The following is a 17,190-nucleotide window of genomic DNA, read 5'->3' as shown; positions in this document are numbered from 1 at the left end:
TGCAACTCTTCCTTATTTAGGGCCTATTCTCTTCAGCTTAATTTCAATTTAGCTCCAATAAGTTCAGTTCTTAATATCCTTCTCTCATAAACAATTCAATTCAGTTCAGTTCAATTCATCTTCAATCAGTTCAGTTCAGCTCAGTTTAGTAAATTAAAACCGGCCCTTAGTAAGGCCCCACCACCATTATACTCCCTCCATTTCGTAATAATCACTATAGTAGGCTTTGCACAAAGTTCTAAAAAATTTATAGGGTAATTAAAGAACATAAGGTGAGTTTATGATACAGAGTATAAAGTATAAGTAGTGAGGATATATTTTAATTGTTAAACAAATAATTAAAAAATAAAGTAGTATAACTGGGGTTAGTAATTAATATGAGAGAGACAATAAAATAATAAAATACTCCCTCCGTCCCCTTTTGATAGTCTCTTATGGGCATTTTTCACAGGAATTAATAAGCATAAATAAAAATAGTAAAAGTACATTGAAAAAGTAAATTGACATTCGGTATGCAAAAAAGTAGAGAGAGAAAGTAATAAAAGTATATGAAAAAATAAATTTTAAATAGGAAAGTTAAATTTGCACAAATATTGTTGCAAATTGGAGGGAATTTTGGTAAAAAATTAATATTAATGGTTGTTGAAAAAAGCAAATGGAGTGAACATTTTGAGACTAAAATTTGCCCATAAGGGACTATCATTTGGGGACGGAGGGAGTAGTAAAAGATTCTTATCAAATTAAGAAGTGTTGTAATAGTGCGAAATTAATTATAATGAAATAAATGTAAAAGAAAAGTGTTGCGATTATTATGAAATTGAGGGTGTATTATTTTCCTCTCATATCAACCCCACTTACTCTTTTTTTTAGAAAAAAAACTTAATAATATTATTACACTTTCCTTTTTTTTTTTTTTTTTGACAGGATTATTACACTTTCCTATTAACCATTAAGTATTTCTCACTAATTATACTTTATACGGAGTATTATGAAAATCCTATTTAATGTTCACCCAATAATTTTTTTTTTTTTTTTTTTTTTTTGAGCTTTTAAGCAGAGCATATTTTAACATAGCAGAGTAGGTGTCAACATAGCAGAGCAGTGCAGTGTCAGCAGAGCAGAGTAGCAATTATTATTATTATTATTATTATTATTATTATTATTATTATTATTATAGCAGAGCAGCTCAAATGAACAAGGATTAAGGCCCTGTTTAGTTCGCCTTATATTTGCTTATCTAAACTTATATGATCTGGTCTGATATGATCTGGTCTGATTGTCTGATTTGACCAAACTTTGACTTTAAATGTACGATAATCTATAAATAAAATATATATTAAGTGGGATCTTGTTAGATTCGTAATAATGTCTATTTTATTAATATGTAATTTTCATAATTTTGTTCATTACGAAATTAAAGATATTTTGAAATAAAAAACTGGACATAAAATGATAATCTAATTTAAACTTATTTTTTTTTACCTGAACTTATTTTTTATGAAATAAGTAAAAATAAGGTGCATTAAACCGAGCCTAAACTGTTGCAATTATTATGTATTATATGTATTATAGGCAGTAAATGCTTTCCAAAAAGAATGAAGCAACAAATTAGAGACACCTATATCAAGATATATAATTAGACAAGTAATTAAAGAGTATAGTGTTATTTAAAGATAATTTACTTTTACCACGTGGCACTGTATTCAACGTTATTGAGCTCTGTGACGTGCGGGTCCCACAAGCTGTCGGGTTGTCGTTTGGAGTGGAGTGTGGGGGGTCCAGTTGACATTGTGCCATTTCACTCGTGAGACTCTAAACACACTCCCTTCATTTTCTCGTGATATTTTCAGCCATCACAATTTCACTAACACATGCTCCTTTTAATTTATTTATTTTTAACTTATTTTTTCAACCATCACATATGACATGTTCTTCGTTTGAAATTATAATGTGTAAAGGAATTTTTTTTCTCCAATTTTGAGGGAAATTAGAATTCTTAATAGTGAAAAATTGCTTAGGTATTAATGTACTTATAAGTCAATGCTAAAAAACATGAAAATTGAGCAAAGACATGGTCATAAGTCACAAGATAGAAGGCTTGAATCTAATTAAAGTAGACTTGAAACTAATATGTTGTGTACTTGTGTGCATTTATCATGATTTAGGTTTAGAGAATTCAAACAGCTGAATTCAAGCTGAATGTCGTGCATTTTCATGCTAAAGGAATTTAGTTGTATACAAATATGAGTAATTTATAACTCACTTGACTAAAATAGTTTATAGAATTAATCTATACATTCATTTAGCTGGCTAACGCAAGATATACCGAAATTGAATATATTTTCCGTAAATTAGGGTATGTTCTCTTCAATTTAATTTAAGTTTAGTTTAGTTCAGCTTCAATCACTTCAGTTCAGTTCAATTCCTAATTTCCTTTTTTCAGTTCAGTTCAGTTCATTTCAGTTTTGTTCAGTTCAGCTCAGCTTCAATCAATAATTCAGTTCAATAAATCAAAACAAGCCCTTAATTTTTGTATTTACATTGCTTCTGGTTTTGAATAAACCTGACATATTGGAAACGTGGGTTAATTAAGGCATAAGACATCCTTAGACTAAAATCTTATTACCTAGAACAAGTAGAATAACAATATAAAACTAAAGGTGCGTACTTAGTCAAAGGACAAACGCAAAAGGATGGGTAGTATATAAGCGGACTTGACACAACTCACTCCCATCCTTACAAAATTTTGCCAAAATATTAAACAATATATCTTCAAGTAATCAAAATATTAAATTGATAAACTCCTTCTAGAACGCAAAACTACCCGACACATACCAAACTAGAGGGCAACCAAAATGTAAAATATCGGCGAAAAGAATGAAATAAAATATCGAAGGGAAATAAGAAAAATGATGGAAAAGGGGTCAGATTCCCATCATTCCAAAAACCACCATGTCCACCGCCATCAACCCATTCAACCCAATCTATTACCTAAACTATAACCCCAACCAAAGGTAAACCCAAATAAAGCAAACGATAGGGACTTCAGAAGGGTAAATTTGAGAAACAAATTAATTTGGTTAAGGAAATTAATTCAAAAAATTAAAAGGTTAAGAAAATTAAAAAATAATGCTTAGTCATCAGTCATCAAATTATTTTCAGTTCACTTCACTTCAATTCAGCTCCTAATTTCCTTCTCTCATAAAATATTCATTTCAGTTTAGTTCAGTTCAGTTCAGATCTAATAAGTTCGGTTCAATTCAATTCAGCTCATTTCAGTCAATGAGAACAGACCCTTAATTAGACCCTATTCTCATCAGATTATTTCATTTCAGTTCAGCTCTAATCATTTCAGTTCAACTCCTAATTTCCTTCTCTCATAAAATATTCATTTCAATTCAGTTCAACTATAATAAATTCAGTTCAGTTCAGCTCATTTCAGTCAATGAGAACAGCCCCTTAGTATTATAGAGTTTTTAGTTAGTGTTACAGGGGTTATTTCGTCAATGTTTTAGAGGTTACTCAATTAGCATTACAGGGATATTCGGTCAATGTTATAGGGGTTACTTTGTTTTTTTTACAAACGGCTACATAGTGTGATCAGATGCACATAAAGCGGATACTCAGTACGACTCATCATCGTCACTCTATTTTCTTTGTAGGTCACATGATATAGGACAAAGTAAAATGTTGAGAATAAGACAATTTTTAAGAGATAGAAGGAGTACAAACTCTAGATGCTCAACGAGAATTTCTTAGGCTCTAATTGCTCGAGTCCTACAAGACTTTAATAATGTCCGTTGGTATTATCATGATCCTAATATACATCTTTAATAGTACCCAACAAACGCAAAATATGTTGTTGGTGTCAACAAAAATCTATGTTGGTATTAAAACAAACTGTCTTAGAATCATAATATGGGCTTGTTCTTTTCGGCTTATTTTCAGTTCAGTTTAGCTCCAATCAGTTCAGTTCACTCCAGTTCAGTTTCTAATTTCCTTCTATAATAAAATTTCCAGTTCAGTTCAACTCAGCTCAGTTCAGTAAATCAAAATAGCCCCTAATACCAACAGGCATTATTAATAATTTTCAACATAATTAAATAAGTAGAGTAACATCCTAATGTTCATAATATATCCCATAATGGAATCTCATCCCTAAACTCCTCTAGTTCTTAAAAATTTATCACAAAAACTAATATCGATTTTTCTTACTCTATACAAATTTCTATGGGCAAATACAAGTTTATCTGTCAGATAAACGAATTTTTGTTAATCTGGTGGCATTTTTGTAAATATATCGAAAAAACATGGTCATTTTTTCAATACTTTTGGTGAGATGTACAATTACTGTGTTACAACTTGCATTTACTATTTGATGAGGAAATTATACATGTACCCCTCAACTAATACATGAAAAGACGCATGTATTCCTCCGTTGGTACTTGAAAAGACGATTATACCCTCATTTATTTATCTGGGAATTAACTGGGCACAACTCAATTTCTATAACCACCCATCAAATAGTGAAATATTATATACAAATTTGGGTGTAACCCATTTGGGTGTACTGTACACCCAACTAACCCAAAATTAGTTTTACGCTTCATTTGACGATTTTTTTTGAACATCTCTCCATTTGACGGTTAAATGAAAAATAATTATCAAAATAAGAACATAATATTTGTGGATATACCATATAACCGGGTGTATATAACAATCTCTCGTCAAACAGCCGTTAGAGCAACGTATGGCAAAACCCGGGAAAGGGAAAAAAAAGGGGGCAAGAATGAGCATCATATATGTTGATGAAAAGTGAGGAGAGAGAAAGAGGAAAAGAAGGGAAATACAAAGAAAAATAAAAACGACCCATAGCACAATACCAGACAGGTAGGTACCCACCCTTCATCACTATCTCCACCCACACCTTCCTCTCTCTCTATTTCTTCCTTTTTTACCTACCCTTCTTCAATTCCCCCTTCTTCAATAATCTCTCAAAATCAAACAAATTTTCCCAAAATTTCACTGAATTTTCAATGGAAGCTGTAATGGGTGGCTGTAATGGCGGCGGAGATGCTTCGAGTGGTGGTGGTTCATCAGAATCAACGGTTGTTTCAAAGGAAGAAGTTGTGGTTGAGCAGCAAAACCTAAACCACCATAATCAACATCATACCCACCTCCATAATCATCATCAGAATGTTAATTTTGAGGTTTCTGATGATTCTGAGCTTGAATTAGGACTTGGGTTAAGTCTTGGTTCGAAGAATCATAAGCAAATTCCAAGGATTTTCACTGCTAAAGATTTTGCTAATAATAGTAATAGTAATAGTAATAATAATAATAATAATGGGTCTTCTCCTTCTTCTGCTTCTTCTTGTTCTTCTCTGGGTTTAAGACCTCCTTCTTCTGTTAAGAATTCTGCTCCTGTTAACAATCACAATGCTTCTTCTGGTAATAAGCGAGCTGTCTCTCCTACTGCTGTTAGGTATCTTTCTCTCTTCTATATTTTTTCCATTAATTCTGTTTTTGAGAATTTTTAATTAGCTGATTAATTTTTTCTTTTTTTTTGGTCCCCAATTTTTTTTGGTGGGGTGATGGTATATTTGGGTGTATAATTTGTTGGTTTATTTGGGTGTATGATATCTGTGTTTGATTATTGGTGGTATTTTCGTAGATTAGAAATTGGGTTAAATTTGTGTGTATAACTTGTTGGTTTATTTGGGTGTATGATATTTGTGTTTGATTATTGGTGGTATTTTCGTAGATTAGAGATTGTGTGTTTGGGTTGAATTTGGGTGTGCAATTTGTTGGTTTATTTGGGTGTATGATATTTGTGTTTAATACTTTGATTATTGGTGGTTTTTTCATAGATTAGAGATTAGTTGAATTTGGCTGTATAGCTTGTTGGTTCTGTTTGTTTTAGTCATTTTATTATGTGGAAAGTTTTTTTGATGATGAATTTTTGTTGGGATGTTGTTTATTGTTGTGTGGGAGCAGTCAAGTTGTGGGATGGCCTCCTATAAGGGCATACAGAATGAACAGCATGGCAAACCAATCGAAATCGGTTTCGAATGGAGAGAATGAGGCAGTGTTTGATGAAATGAAACAAAAAGATGTGATGTATGGTTCTGATGAGAAGGGTAATGCCAAGGAGACAGTTCCTAAGAAAAGTTGCTTGTTTGTGAAAGTGAATATGGATGGTGTTGCTATTGGTAGGAAGGTTGATCTCAATGCGCACTCCAGCTACGAGTCGTTAGGGCGAATGTTGGAAGAGATGTTCACCAATCGAGCTGTTGAGAGTATGATCCTGCAACTTTGCTCCTTTTCCAGTCTTCATTGTGTTTTGCTGATGATACAGATAATATGCTTGATGGATTAATATAAGATGATTAATTTAAGTGATGAAACTCGAGGATCCTTTCTTAATATGCTAATTTGATTTGATATGAATATTTTTGTTGCTTTCTTTAATGGTTTACATATTACTATATTAGTGGCGGCTTTGTGTTTTCTTGTTAAAAGGATAATGTCGTGAAAGGGTATAAATGCTTAACTATCAAGGGAGAAAAAGAACAAAAAGGTTTAATGGCATAAACTTTAAAGCAACTTTATGATCAGAACAAACAGTTGTATGGACAAGAGTGACTCGAAATTCAAGTTAAGGATGAAAAGCATGAGGTCTTAGTGCTATCCTGCCAGGCGGCTGCGGTATTGCAATAGTTAAAACATGTGAAATGATGAAACATATTTCTGTTTAGTGATTGATTGTCGCTTAACTTTATTGTCCCTTAGAATCAAGCGGAGAGGAGCTTATGTTAATGCCCAAAACAACAAGACCCTCCAAGTTATTAGATGGATCATCGGATTTTGTGCTTACGTATGAAGACAAAGATGGAGACTGGATGCTTGTTGGAGATGTTCCATGGGGGTATGTAATATCCATTTGATTCAGAATTTCAGATTATGCTTAGATTTTTTATGCTTCAAAAACTTATTTTGGTTCTTCAATTTCTTTTGGCCAACACTCTGTCATGTCAATTTGGCACTCAGAAATTTTGGTATTGTTGTGCCATGCATTTGTCTAAGAGAATTCATAAACCTACAAGTTAAAAAAAAAGAGGAAGAACTACATGTTGCATGATTTGCTATAGCGTGGTGTTCTCACATGTCGACCATGTTTGTACATGATATGTTATTTAAACCTGAATAACTTGAATCTATCGAGCTGAACTTAACTTAATTGTGTGTGCTTGAATTTATTTGGATGCCTAAGCCTTAATGGGAATTTATTAGCCCTAACTTATCTTTACTAGGATTTTATGAGCTTTGAACTGAACATAGTAACCCTGAACTAAATTTTTAAGCCCTGACTTAAATCTATTTGATTCTTAAAAGCATTTTTGCAAGGTGAAAAGTACAGGACAATAGTATCAACTAGGTTTTTTTTTTTTTAAACTCTTTTTTTGGCAATTTGACATTCTAATTAAGTGAAGCTAGCATTACCATATTGAAGTTGGATAGTTGTAATGTTGGATACATTGTGCTATCTGATTTAAGTCGTAATATAGTGATGTGGTGGTCCTGTAAACTTTAAAACACATTTAAATTCTGGCTAAATATGAAGACACGCAATTATAGATGATTTGGAATATGTACCTCCACAATCATTAGCATAAGATATGACAAAGTGTCATTATCTAAGAGAACAACTTGTGTTGTGCTGCACTGCTGCTCCATTTCCCTCCCTATCGTTGGTCTTCTTAAATTACTATAGAAATCGGTGGATTCACATGGAAAAGACATGTTCAAATTACATGGTGTCCGCAACACTATTAATAGTTTTGTTTTGTTTTGCTTTGGATCGTTATCGTGTCCAAGGGTAGAGTCTTCTTTGTTTTGGAAACTCTGCATGCAATGGTCGATGTTATTTTGTGGTAACTTTTAACCTTTAGTCGCCTGAGAAATTTCCTGCTTGGGGCCATTTGCTATATGGGAAGTTTTTCACTATGGTAGACTTTTCCTTGAAAATAGGTTATATTGTCTACAAGCCTGGGATAAAAAGTTATTTAATTGGATAGTTGAAGCTTGATTACCTTTCTTAATCACAGCTCTGAAATGACTTTTAATAGAGAATTTTACTTCCCACTGAATTCCATTAATTCAATTCCTTACTCTTCATTTACACAAGACTTATGCACTACATCCGCCTTTGGTTGTTACCATTACAGGATGTTCCTCAGCTCTGTGAAGCGGCTTAGAATCATGAGGACATCTGAAGCTAATGGTCTTGGTAAGCTGATGCCTTTTCAAGTTTGCTGTAAAATCCCTCCTTTTTCTGTATAGTTAATACTCAAGTAATTTTTAGTTTCTTGTCATTCAGCTCCAAGATCAGAAGAGAGAAGTGCAAAGCAAAGAAGCAGGCCTATATAGTCCATTTCTTCATCATGTTTTTATATACAGAGAAAAAGAAAGCTGAAGCTAAATACTGGAAAGAGAGTACAATGGTGCTGAATACTCGTACAACGCATACGTTGCCTAGTAACAACTGATCCTCTGCTTCTGATATATTTGTTTCTCAACAAAATCTCCTTTTGATTTTCCCCCTTATTCTACCATAAGTTTTTGGTTTTTGGGTTTTTTTTAGTACACATGATTTGCATACTTTGTCAGGGTTGGCTTTCTGTTAGTGTAAATATATATATGGGGTGCTAGGTTGTAACTTGTAAGGCTTCTTTGGTGTTTCGAAATACTGAATGAACTTGGATTTTGCCTTTGTAATGGAAATGGGTTTATATGGCTTCTGCTCTATGAAGCCTTGCTTTTACCTTCTACATCACTATGAGTCTATGACATTCTATATAAAAAAAATTCTGGCGTTTGCTGTTATTTTTGCCTTGTCGTAGGTGCAAGAATTGCAATTGCCGGGTACTTGTGATGCTCTGTTTCATTCTTGTAGTATAGACGTGATATTGTATGAAAATACAAGTATAACTTTTGAGCTTTGGCCTCGACTGGTGTTAGTCCTGTAGCAATGGCCAATGGTGTATCTAATGGTCAGTTGTTGGACATTTTTGCGGGTTACAATACTGTATTTGTTGTTGGGTTTTTATCTGATATCAGCACTTACCTTTGCCGGTTTTCCCATATTTTGTGAAGTACTCGGATTAGATTTTGATGTATTTTATCAATTGCTAATTTTTGGTTTTCAAGTTCAATCTTATGTAATTTTTATCCAACACCAGTACACCACATATTATTACTCGTATACTCGTAGTATCTATACCTTTTATTTTATTTTTGTATGTACAATGCACCCACATTTTAAATGGGAATTTTATTTATTTATTTATACTTGCCCGTTATTACTTTGTTTCAATTTTGATACACTTTTTTTGAATAGTGGGTACACATTATTTAGTTATTTGCCTTATTCATCAATGTTTACGAATTTTCATTCTCTCTTGTTTTCATCACATTTTTCCTTGACCTATCTTTTAACTATTTTCTTACATTATCAACTGTTTTTAACATCACTCTACGTTAACTAGAAACAAGAGTCTAATGTAGAATGTAGATGGTAACTACAGTACTAAGTAAATACGAGTACATAAATTAACAGAGGTAGAATAACTCTTTGCAGACTTCATCTTCCGAGCAAAATATGAATTAATGCTAATGTTGTAAAATAAATGACCGAAACAACTATCTCAAAGATTATGTGTATATAAGAGAAATAAAAAAATGAATACTAATACTAATCATAGAAAATTAGAAACTACTGCTTATGTCTTTTGTTTTTGGAATTTTAATATCGTATTGACTACTGATTTCTTTCTTTGAATAAATAAATAGATTAAAGTCAAATTAAGACAACAAGTTGAGATGGCCGAGTTGGTCTAAGGCGCCAGATTAAGGTTCTGGTCCGAAAGGGCGTGGGTTCAAATCCCACTCTCAACATTTTTATGCAACCTTTTTTTTTTAAGCTTAGTAGATTTTATTCTCATCAGTCTCCACATTTAGTTGTCAAACTCACATTAATACATAATCAATTCAAATTATACTATTAACGTGAAGTCCTCACATTATCCCGTTCAAATTACACTATCAACATAAAGTCTTAAATCGTGATTATTTATTCCGGACATAATATTTATGGTCCTTATCTTCATCATTTATAACTGCAGCCCTGTTTGATATAATGGGCTGCTGACTATTGCATATATATAGATTATAACTGGTCCAATCATCAATTATTTTTGTTTCCAGTATTCTGCCACTCTATTGATTTTCATAATTTGGTCCAGCACCTCTTATTTTTTTCCTGACAAAATGGTCCAATATCTAACTCTAATGAGCATTTATTCCTCTTGACAAATTTGTGCTGATTCAATGGCAACGGTCCTTATCCTACTGCATTTTTGGCATTTTGTCAGCTGCAATTATCTATGTTTATTACAGAGTACACCCTTTTAATTGTTATTTGTATTTTTTTTCCATCTTTTGTTTAGATTTACAACAAGATTATGAAGTAAGTTTAGGAGCACACAAGTTAACACTCGGGGTAATCCTATAAGTAGGGAGGCAAAGGATTACCCCGAGTGTTAACTTAAACTTCTCAGGACAGACTCATGTGTGTCAAGGTTGTACTCGATTACTGTTGTACACTGATAAAACAGTAGGACTCGGTGTTTAAATTAGAGGAACACGTTGATTGGGCTTGAGCAGACCAGCAACATACTCCATAAAGTCCATACTAGTCTTATATGTACCTATTACTCGATCTATCAGTACTCAGACCTCAGACCTCAGTAGTCTTTTACGACTATTGTTTTGCAAATACTTTACCTAGATCATTTTGGGACTGCATCACCATTTTCTAGAAACCATTTCCCTGCGTTTGATATGCAAAAATTAGCATTGAATTAACAGATGCATTACATATGGAAGACACCTAGTAAATGTCTTTGGATTAATTTAATACGACTTGATTCAGTGGTATGATTTGTATCTTATTATAATATCATGAGTTTAAATTATTGTCATACCATGTTACATGTTTTTTGAAATGAAAATTCCTCATCATGTCAGTCATTTCCATGTACAAAAAGGCTTTACTGATCAGAGTGCTACATTGTTTTGTTAGGTGGACTTGAGCTCAAGCCCGAGCTTTCAAGCTTGGCTTGTAGGAAATTATAGCGTTTGTGGATGACTCGTTTATTAAGCGATTTGAGTTCAAGATTAATAAACAAGTTTTGTACACTTCAACTTTAAAAATCTTAAAATAAAGCATATTAATTTAGTCCTATGTATAAAATAAGTAAATAATTATAAAAAAAATCTAGTATGGTTATTTGATGAACCAATTATTTTAACTAGTTTGTACATGATCATAATAATGAATTTTTTTTTTTTTTTTTCACATATATATATTATCAAGTTGCATTGTTTTAAAATTTATATGAACCAGTATAATTATATTCATATTTAGGCTCATTTATTAACGAGTTTAAAAAATATTTAAAAACAACTTTTTTTTTTTTTTTATTAGGAACTCGCCTCGTTTACAATTTTAGATCAGACAGATGCTCCCAATCTGGGTTTACCAACTATATTACGAGTACTTTTTTTACAAAATAAATAAAATTATGCAACCAACTTTTTGCGTTTGTAACATGTTAAAGAAGCAAAAAATTATAAATAATAAATTTTACTGTTTAACACCAGCAAGTTGAGATGGCCGAGTTGGTCTAAGGCGCCAGATTAAGGTTCTGGTCCGAAAGGGCGTGGGTTCAAATCCCACTCTCAACAATTTACATTTTTATGTCGTCTTTTTTTATTTTTATTTTTTTTATTTTTTTTTTTACTTGCGTTCAACAATTACTGGGCTTGGGCCTCTGACTTCAGTATAATGGGCTTTTGATCGTCTGATTTTTGGGCCCCAACTAATCTAGTCCAATACGATTAAACAATCAAGACTCAACAATTTACATTTTTATGTCGTCTTTTTTTATTTTTATTTTTTTTATTTTTTTTTTACTTGCGTTCAACAATTACTGGGCTTGGGCCTCTGACTTCAGTATAATGGGCTTTTGATCGTCTGATTTTTGGGCCCCAACTAATCTAGTCCAATACGATTAAACAATCAAGACTTATCAATAGAATGGTCCTTTGCCAGTTTTCCAGTTGCAATTTTTGCATAATTTTCGCTTTACGTCCATGTTTATTTATAGGTGTACTCGGGTACAAGATAAATTTTACAACGTGCAATACAAGGGTATATGCTGCAAGTCTGCACTTACCTATAAGCTCACTTTGTTGTAAATCCCACTCTCAACAATTTACATTTTTATGTCGTCTTTTTTTATTTTTATTTTTTTTATTTTTTTTTTTACTTGCGTTCAACAATTACTGGGCTTGGGCCTCTGACTTCAGTATAATGGGCTTTTGATCGTCTGATTTTTGGGCCCCAACTAATCTAGTCCAATACGATTAAACAATCAAGACTTATCAATAGAATGGTCCTTTGCCAGTTTTCCAGTTGCAATTTTTGCATAATTTTCGCTTTACGTCCATGTTTATTTATAGGTGTACTCGGGTACAAGATAAATTTTACAACGTGCAATACAAGGGTATATGCTGCAAGTCTGCACTTACCTATAAGCTCACTTTGTTGTAAAACAACAGTTAAATTCAGCAAAAATAAGTTACGTAGACCAAAGCTTTTCATCAAGTTCTTAAGCAATTATTTTTCCTTGAAGTATTGAGGCTTCCTTTGTAATAATCTACAATAAAGGGTACAATATTGAAGGAGAATTCTATCTTTTGAAGAAATATAATCTATACCCCCTTCTTTTGATTTTGATCTATTGAACACCAACTTCAATCTGATTACAAAATATAACAAAAACTAAAATATAATTAAAGTGGACAAAAAAAATTGCTACATACAAAGTTACAACTAAGAATATGCAGAATAACTTAGTTAATCCTAGAGAGGAAAGATTTCGGTCTCATTCGGGTTTAGGCTATATGCTGCCATTTACAGGAGAAGCAGTAAAAACAGGTTTATCCTTGTCTATGTTAGCTGTAGTTAAACTATTGCTGCTGCTTTTCCTTCTAGGCTTTGCTTCACCTAGCATTGTGATCACATCTCTCATTGAGGGACGGTCTTTAGGTACCTTTGTGGTGCAAAGGAGCGCGATTCTAAGCACTAGCAGCATCTCTTCTTGTACATGTTTACAGTTACCTGCTAGGCTAGGATCAAGCACTTCTTCTAATGACCTGTTGTTTCTTGGTTTGTTTCTTATCCATTCCACAACATCTATTGACTCTCCGAATTCTTTGTCTATCGGCCTCCTACCGGTTATGAGCTCCAATAGTACCACCCCATAGCTGTATATATCACTCTTCTCATCTACTTTTAATGAGTATCCATACTCTGCATCACAACAAAAGATCAGAACAAATCACTAGTTTAACAAAGAATTAAATAGTATTGATCCTACATTGTTATGGGTGCAACATCCGTGTTGATACTACCTCTGTTACATATTATTTGCAATGATTAGATTTTCTACTCACATTTTATGTCAAATCGTTGCAAATAATATGTAACGGAGGTAGTAATTCAGATAAGATATCATTACATTGTAGAAAATAAACAGAATTAGGGAGTTACCAGGGGCTATGTAACCATGAGAACCAGCAATCATAGAGACAGTTTCGTCGTTTTTGATCATCATCTTAGCCAATCCAAAATCAGCAATCCTTGCATCTAGGTTGGCATCAAGCAATATATTGTTCGACTTAACATCTCGGTGTATGACTGGTGGATGACAGTCATGGTGAAGATAGGCAAGTCCTTGAGCAACTCCAACTGCAATGTTATATCTTGACACCCAATCTACTAACAACCCCCCTGCTTGTTTATTATGTAAAGCATCTCCAAGGTTTCCGTTATGCATGTACTCATATAAAATCATAGCATCTTTATCAGTATGAAGAAATCCTAACAATCTGACAATATTCCTGTGTCTTAACTTCCCTAGAAGGTTTACTTCTCCTACAAGATCATCACCTGCGCTCCCTGCCTCAATGTCGGTCTTTGCTTTCCACAGCTTCTTGACTGCCACAACCATGTTGAGTCGCGGTACCTCAGCCTTGTAGACTACACCAGCAGCTCCCATTCCGATAACATTGGATTCTTTGATGCAGGAGAGTATGTCATTGCTGGTGAACCCGAGTCTTTGGAAGGCCATTAGCCTCCAAGGCCATGCCCCATTGCCTGAATCATCATATCTCTCAAAGCATGTGCCATTCGCGTACCACCTTTTGTACATAATGTTGCCCCCTAAGATTGCAATTCCTACTGCTAACACAGCTGCAACCCCTATTGCCCAACCTGTAAGGACACGTTTGGTTCGAAGATTTTGATTCTCTTCTCTAAAGGATGAGGCTGCAGAGCAAGGTGGAAGGATCCCACCACAAAGGCCTTTATTTCCTGCTAGATCAGCCGGGTTGATTGCCCTAAGTATACCATTTGATGGAATTGGACCAACAAGCTGGTTATGTGATACATTGAACATCTCTAAAGCTGGTGAACTACCAAAATGTTCCGGGATTTGGCCTGTTAAGGTGTTGTTGGAGAGGTCTAGAACTGCTAATGAAGGCATCATCGCGATAGACTCAGGAATTTCACCGCTTAATTGGTTGTTTTTCAAGCTTAGAGTGACTAGTTTCTGACAAGAAGCAATGCTTGTTGGGATCATACCAGTAAAGTGATTCGAAGAAAGATCAAGAACAGAAAGTGAAGGGCAGTCCTGAAACTGATCTGGAATTTTACCTCCTAAATTGTTTTTTGAGACCATCAGAGTTTGGAGATTAGGAAGGGACAGAATTGTGGAAGGCAGAGAAGAATGTAGGAGGTTTCCTGATAAATCGATGAACGAAAGAGAAGGCGAAGAAGCAAGATCATTAGGAATGCTACCAGTCAGACTGTTATTTGCAAGTTCTAATCTCTGAAGCTTAGGTAACTTCCCAAGACCCAAAGGTATAGAACCAGAAAGGCGATTATTATGGACTCGAACACGAACTAATGAGTTACATTTAGACAAACTAGCTGGTATAGAACTATCAAAAGCATTATTGAACAGAATGAGCTTAGTGAGATTACCTTGATCACAAAGGCCATTCGGAATTTCACCCGAAAATGAATTGGATGAAATGTCCAGCCACTGCAAGGGGCAATTCTTACCAAGATCACTCGGTAAAGGACCGGAAATCGAGTTATTCCAAAGCTCAAGAATCTGCAACTGAGGCAATTTACCAATCCCAGAAGGGACTGAACCTGATAAATTATTAAACATCAGGTTTATCAGCTGCAAGTTCTTCAGTTCACCTATTTCAGCAGGAATTTCCCCTGATAATAAATTATCAGACAAATCAAGGGAAACTAAGGATGAAAGATTACCAATTGTAGAAGGAATTTTGCCTTCCAAATTGTTTTTATACAAGTAAAGTGTATCCAGCTGAATTAACCCACCTAATTCAGCTGGGATTTCGCCGCCTAGATTGGCAATTGCCAAATCCAGGTACTTCAGACTGGTAAGATTACCAAACTCTCTAGGAATCTTCCCTTCAAACACATTATACCCAAGAATCATGGTCTCTAAAGATGACAGATGCCCGAGCTGAGGCGGTATTTTGCCTGTCAAATTGTTTCCTGACAGGCCTAAGAACTTCAGATTCTGCAAGTTCATGTAGGAAGCAGGAATTGATCCAGCAAAGTAACTTCCTCGAAGATCAAGAGTCTCGAGGAGAGTTGCATTGCTTAAATCAGTAGGAAGATCACCCTCAAAGTTATTTCCAGAACAATTCAAATAAGTCAGAGCATCAAACTTACCAAATCCCAAAGGAAAAACCCCTGAAAACAGATTCTGACTCACATCTAAGGACTTCAAAGAAGTGATATTTGTGACAGAATTCGGCAACAATGTTGTAAACCCATTACAGCATAAATTCAGATATGACAGTGAATTCAGCTGTTGAAACTCATCAGAAATCTTCCCACTGAGGTTCATGTGCGATACATCAAGCTTTTCGACGAATCCTAGCTCATTGCAGTAGACACCAGTCCAACTGCAATGAGCTGAATCATTTACATCAGATGATAACTTCCAGTCATGAAGCCGGTCCAATGGATCGACTAAGCTCGATTTAATCGATAACAGGACAGAGGCTTCATCACTGTGATTCGCGGCACTTACAGTGTAACAACAACCAATGTAACAGTAAAAGAGGATGAACAACAAGAATGACAACTCAAGTATAAGCTGCATTATTGTTATTAAGTGATCTTCTACTAATTACTTACACTAATTTTAGTGTAACTACTTTTTCATGATTGCTGAATGAATAACATGAGGTGGGCTCTTGTGGGTCAGGGGAGTTTGATTGAAAAAATGTGGAAGAACAAAGAAGAAGAAGAAGAAGAAGAAGGAAGATAAATGATATAAGATTGGTTAATAAATAAGCACCATAATATTAAGTACATATTAGTATACTATATAATATAAAAGATTAGATAAATATTTTGTGTAATTATTTAATCAAATTGGATTATATAAAATAAGATGTTAAATCTATAAAGAAGAGAAATGAAGATGTAAAAAAATTTGGAATTATTGGGAGTATCTCCGACAATAAACATGGAGAGAATGTGTTTCTCTAAGCTAAGTTTCTTACTTGCTTCTATTACTGTTAATATAAATTTAGTCAACTATAATATTAAGTAAATATGATTGTAAATTAAGATTAACTTTGGGTGTTTAGTGTTTAATTAATTAGAGGAAATCTGTCTGATTATCAATTGTTTATTAAAGCATAATGCAGCACTACATCTTTTAATTAGGCTCTTGCATTTCTTAAAAGACAATTAATACTTTAATTATAATCCCCTATAAGTTTGCCAGGTGAAATTTTAGAGTTGAATTCTTTGTGAAAGTAGTTTCCCATGTTTAAAACATCCTCATCTTCCATAAACCTGTCATTTTCATTGTTTTTATATTATAAAAATGTGTTTTATTGACTTATTTCATCTTAATACGTAAAAATGGTTTAAAAAAAAAAGTTCTTTTAAATTTTTTTAAAAGGGTGGTCCATCTGGTGGCTATATTAATTCAAAATATGCTT

General features: G+C 33.7%; 2 protein-coding genes and 2 non-coding genes across 5 annotated transcripts; 3 read left to right on the top strand and 1 right to left on the bottom strand.

Moving 5' to 3' along the window:
- The first annotated feature begins 4,783 nt into the window (after positions 1-4,783).
- LOC145570369 (auxin-responsive protein IAA13-like) lies at positions 4,784-8,831 on the top strand. Of its 2 annotated transcripts, none has more exons than XM_081629422.1 (5): positions 4,784-5,485; positions 5,998-6,299; positions 6,793-6,928; positions 8,229-8,290; positions 8,366-8,831. In XM_081629422.1, exons 1-5 carry the CDS (start codon positions 5,037-5,039, stop codon positions 8,428-8,430), a joined length of 1,014 nt encoding a protein of 337 aa, XP_081485548.1. In that variant the 5' UTR covers positions 4,784-5,036; the 3' UTR covers positions 8,431-8,831. The 2 variants fall into 2 exon arrangements, with proteins under 2 accessions (XP_081485548.1, XP_081485549.1); XM_081629423.1 differs by having other exon boundaries at positions 4,786-5,485; positions 8,381-8,831.
- A 1,045-nt stretch (positions 8,832-9,876) lies between these two features.
- TRNAL-AAG (transfer RNA leucine (anticodon AAG)) lies at positions 9,877-9,957 on the top strand. The gene has a single exon. It is a non-coding gene; the product is annotated as a tRNA-Leu (tRNA).
- A 1,770-nt stretch (positions 9,958-11,727) lies between these two features.
- TRNAL-AAG (transfer RNA leucine (anticodon AAG)) lies at positions 11,728-11,808 on the top strand. Its single transcript has one exon. It is a non-coding gene; the product is annotated as a tRNA-Leu (tRNA).
- Positions 11,809-12,861: 1,053 nt separating this feature from the next.
- Positions 12,862-16,337, bottom strand: LOC145572048 (uncharacterized). The gene is made up of 2 exons (XM_081631067.1): positions 13,679-16,337; positions 12,862-13,438 (listed from the first exon to the last, which is right to left on the bottom strand). Exons 1-2 carry the CDS (start codon positions 16,335-16,337, stop codon positions 13,026-13,028), a joined length of 3,072 nt encoding a protein of 1,023 aa, XP_081487193.1. The 3' UTR covers positions 12,862-13,025.
- Positions 16,338-17,190: the final 853 nt, after the last annotated feature.

The sequence above is a fragment of the Chenopodium album genome, chromosome 12 (assembly GCF_948465745.1).
Source record: "Chenopodium album chromosome 12, dcCheAlbu1.1, whole genome shotgun sequence".
In the NCBI taxonomy this organism is placed as follows: Eukaryota; Viridiplantae; Streptophyta; class Magnoliopsida; order Caryophyllales; family Amaranthaceae; genus Chenopodium; species Chenopodium album.
The sequence above is the reverse complement of the archived record's forward strand: the minus strand, read 5'-3'. Positions and strand labels throughout refer to the sequence as shown.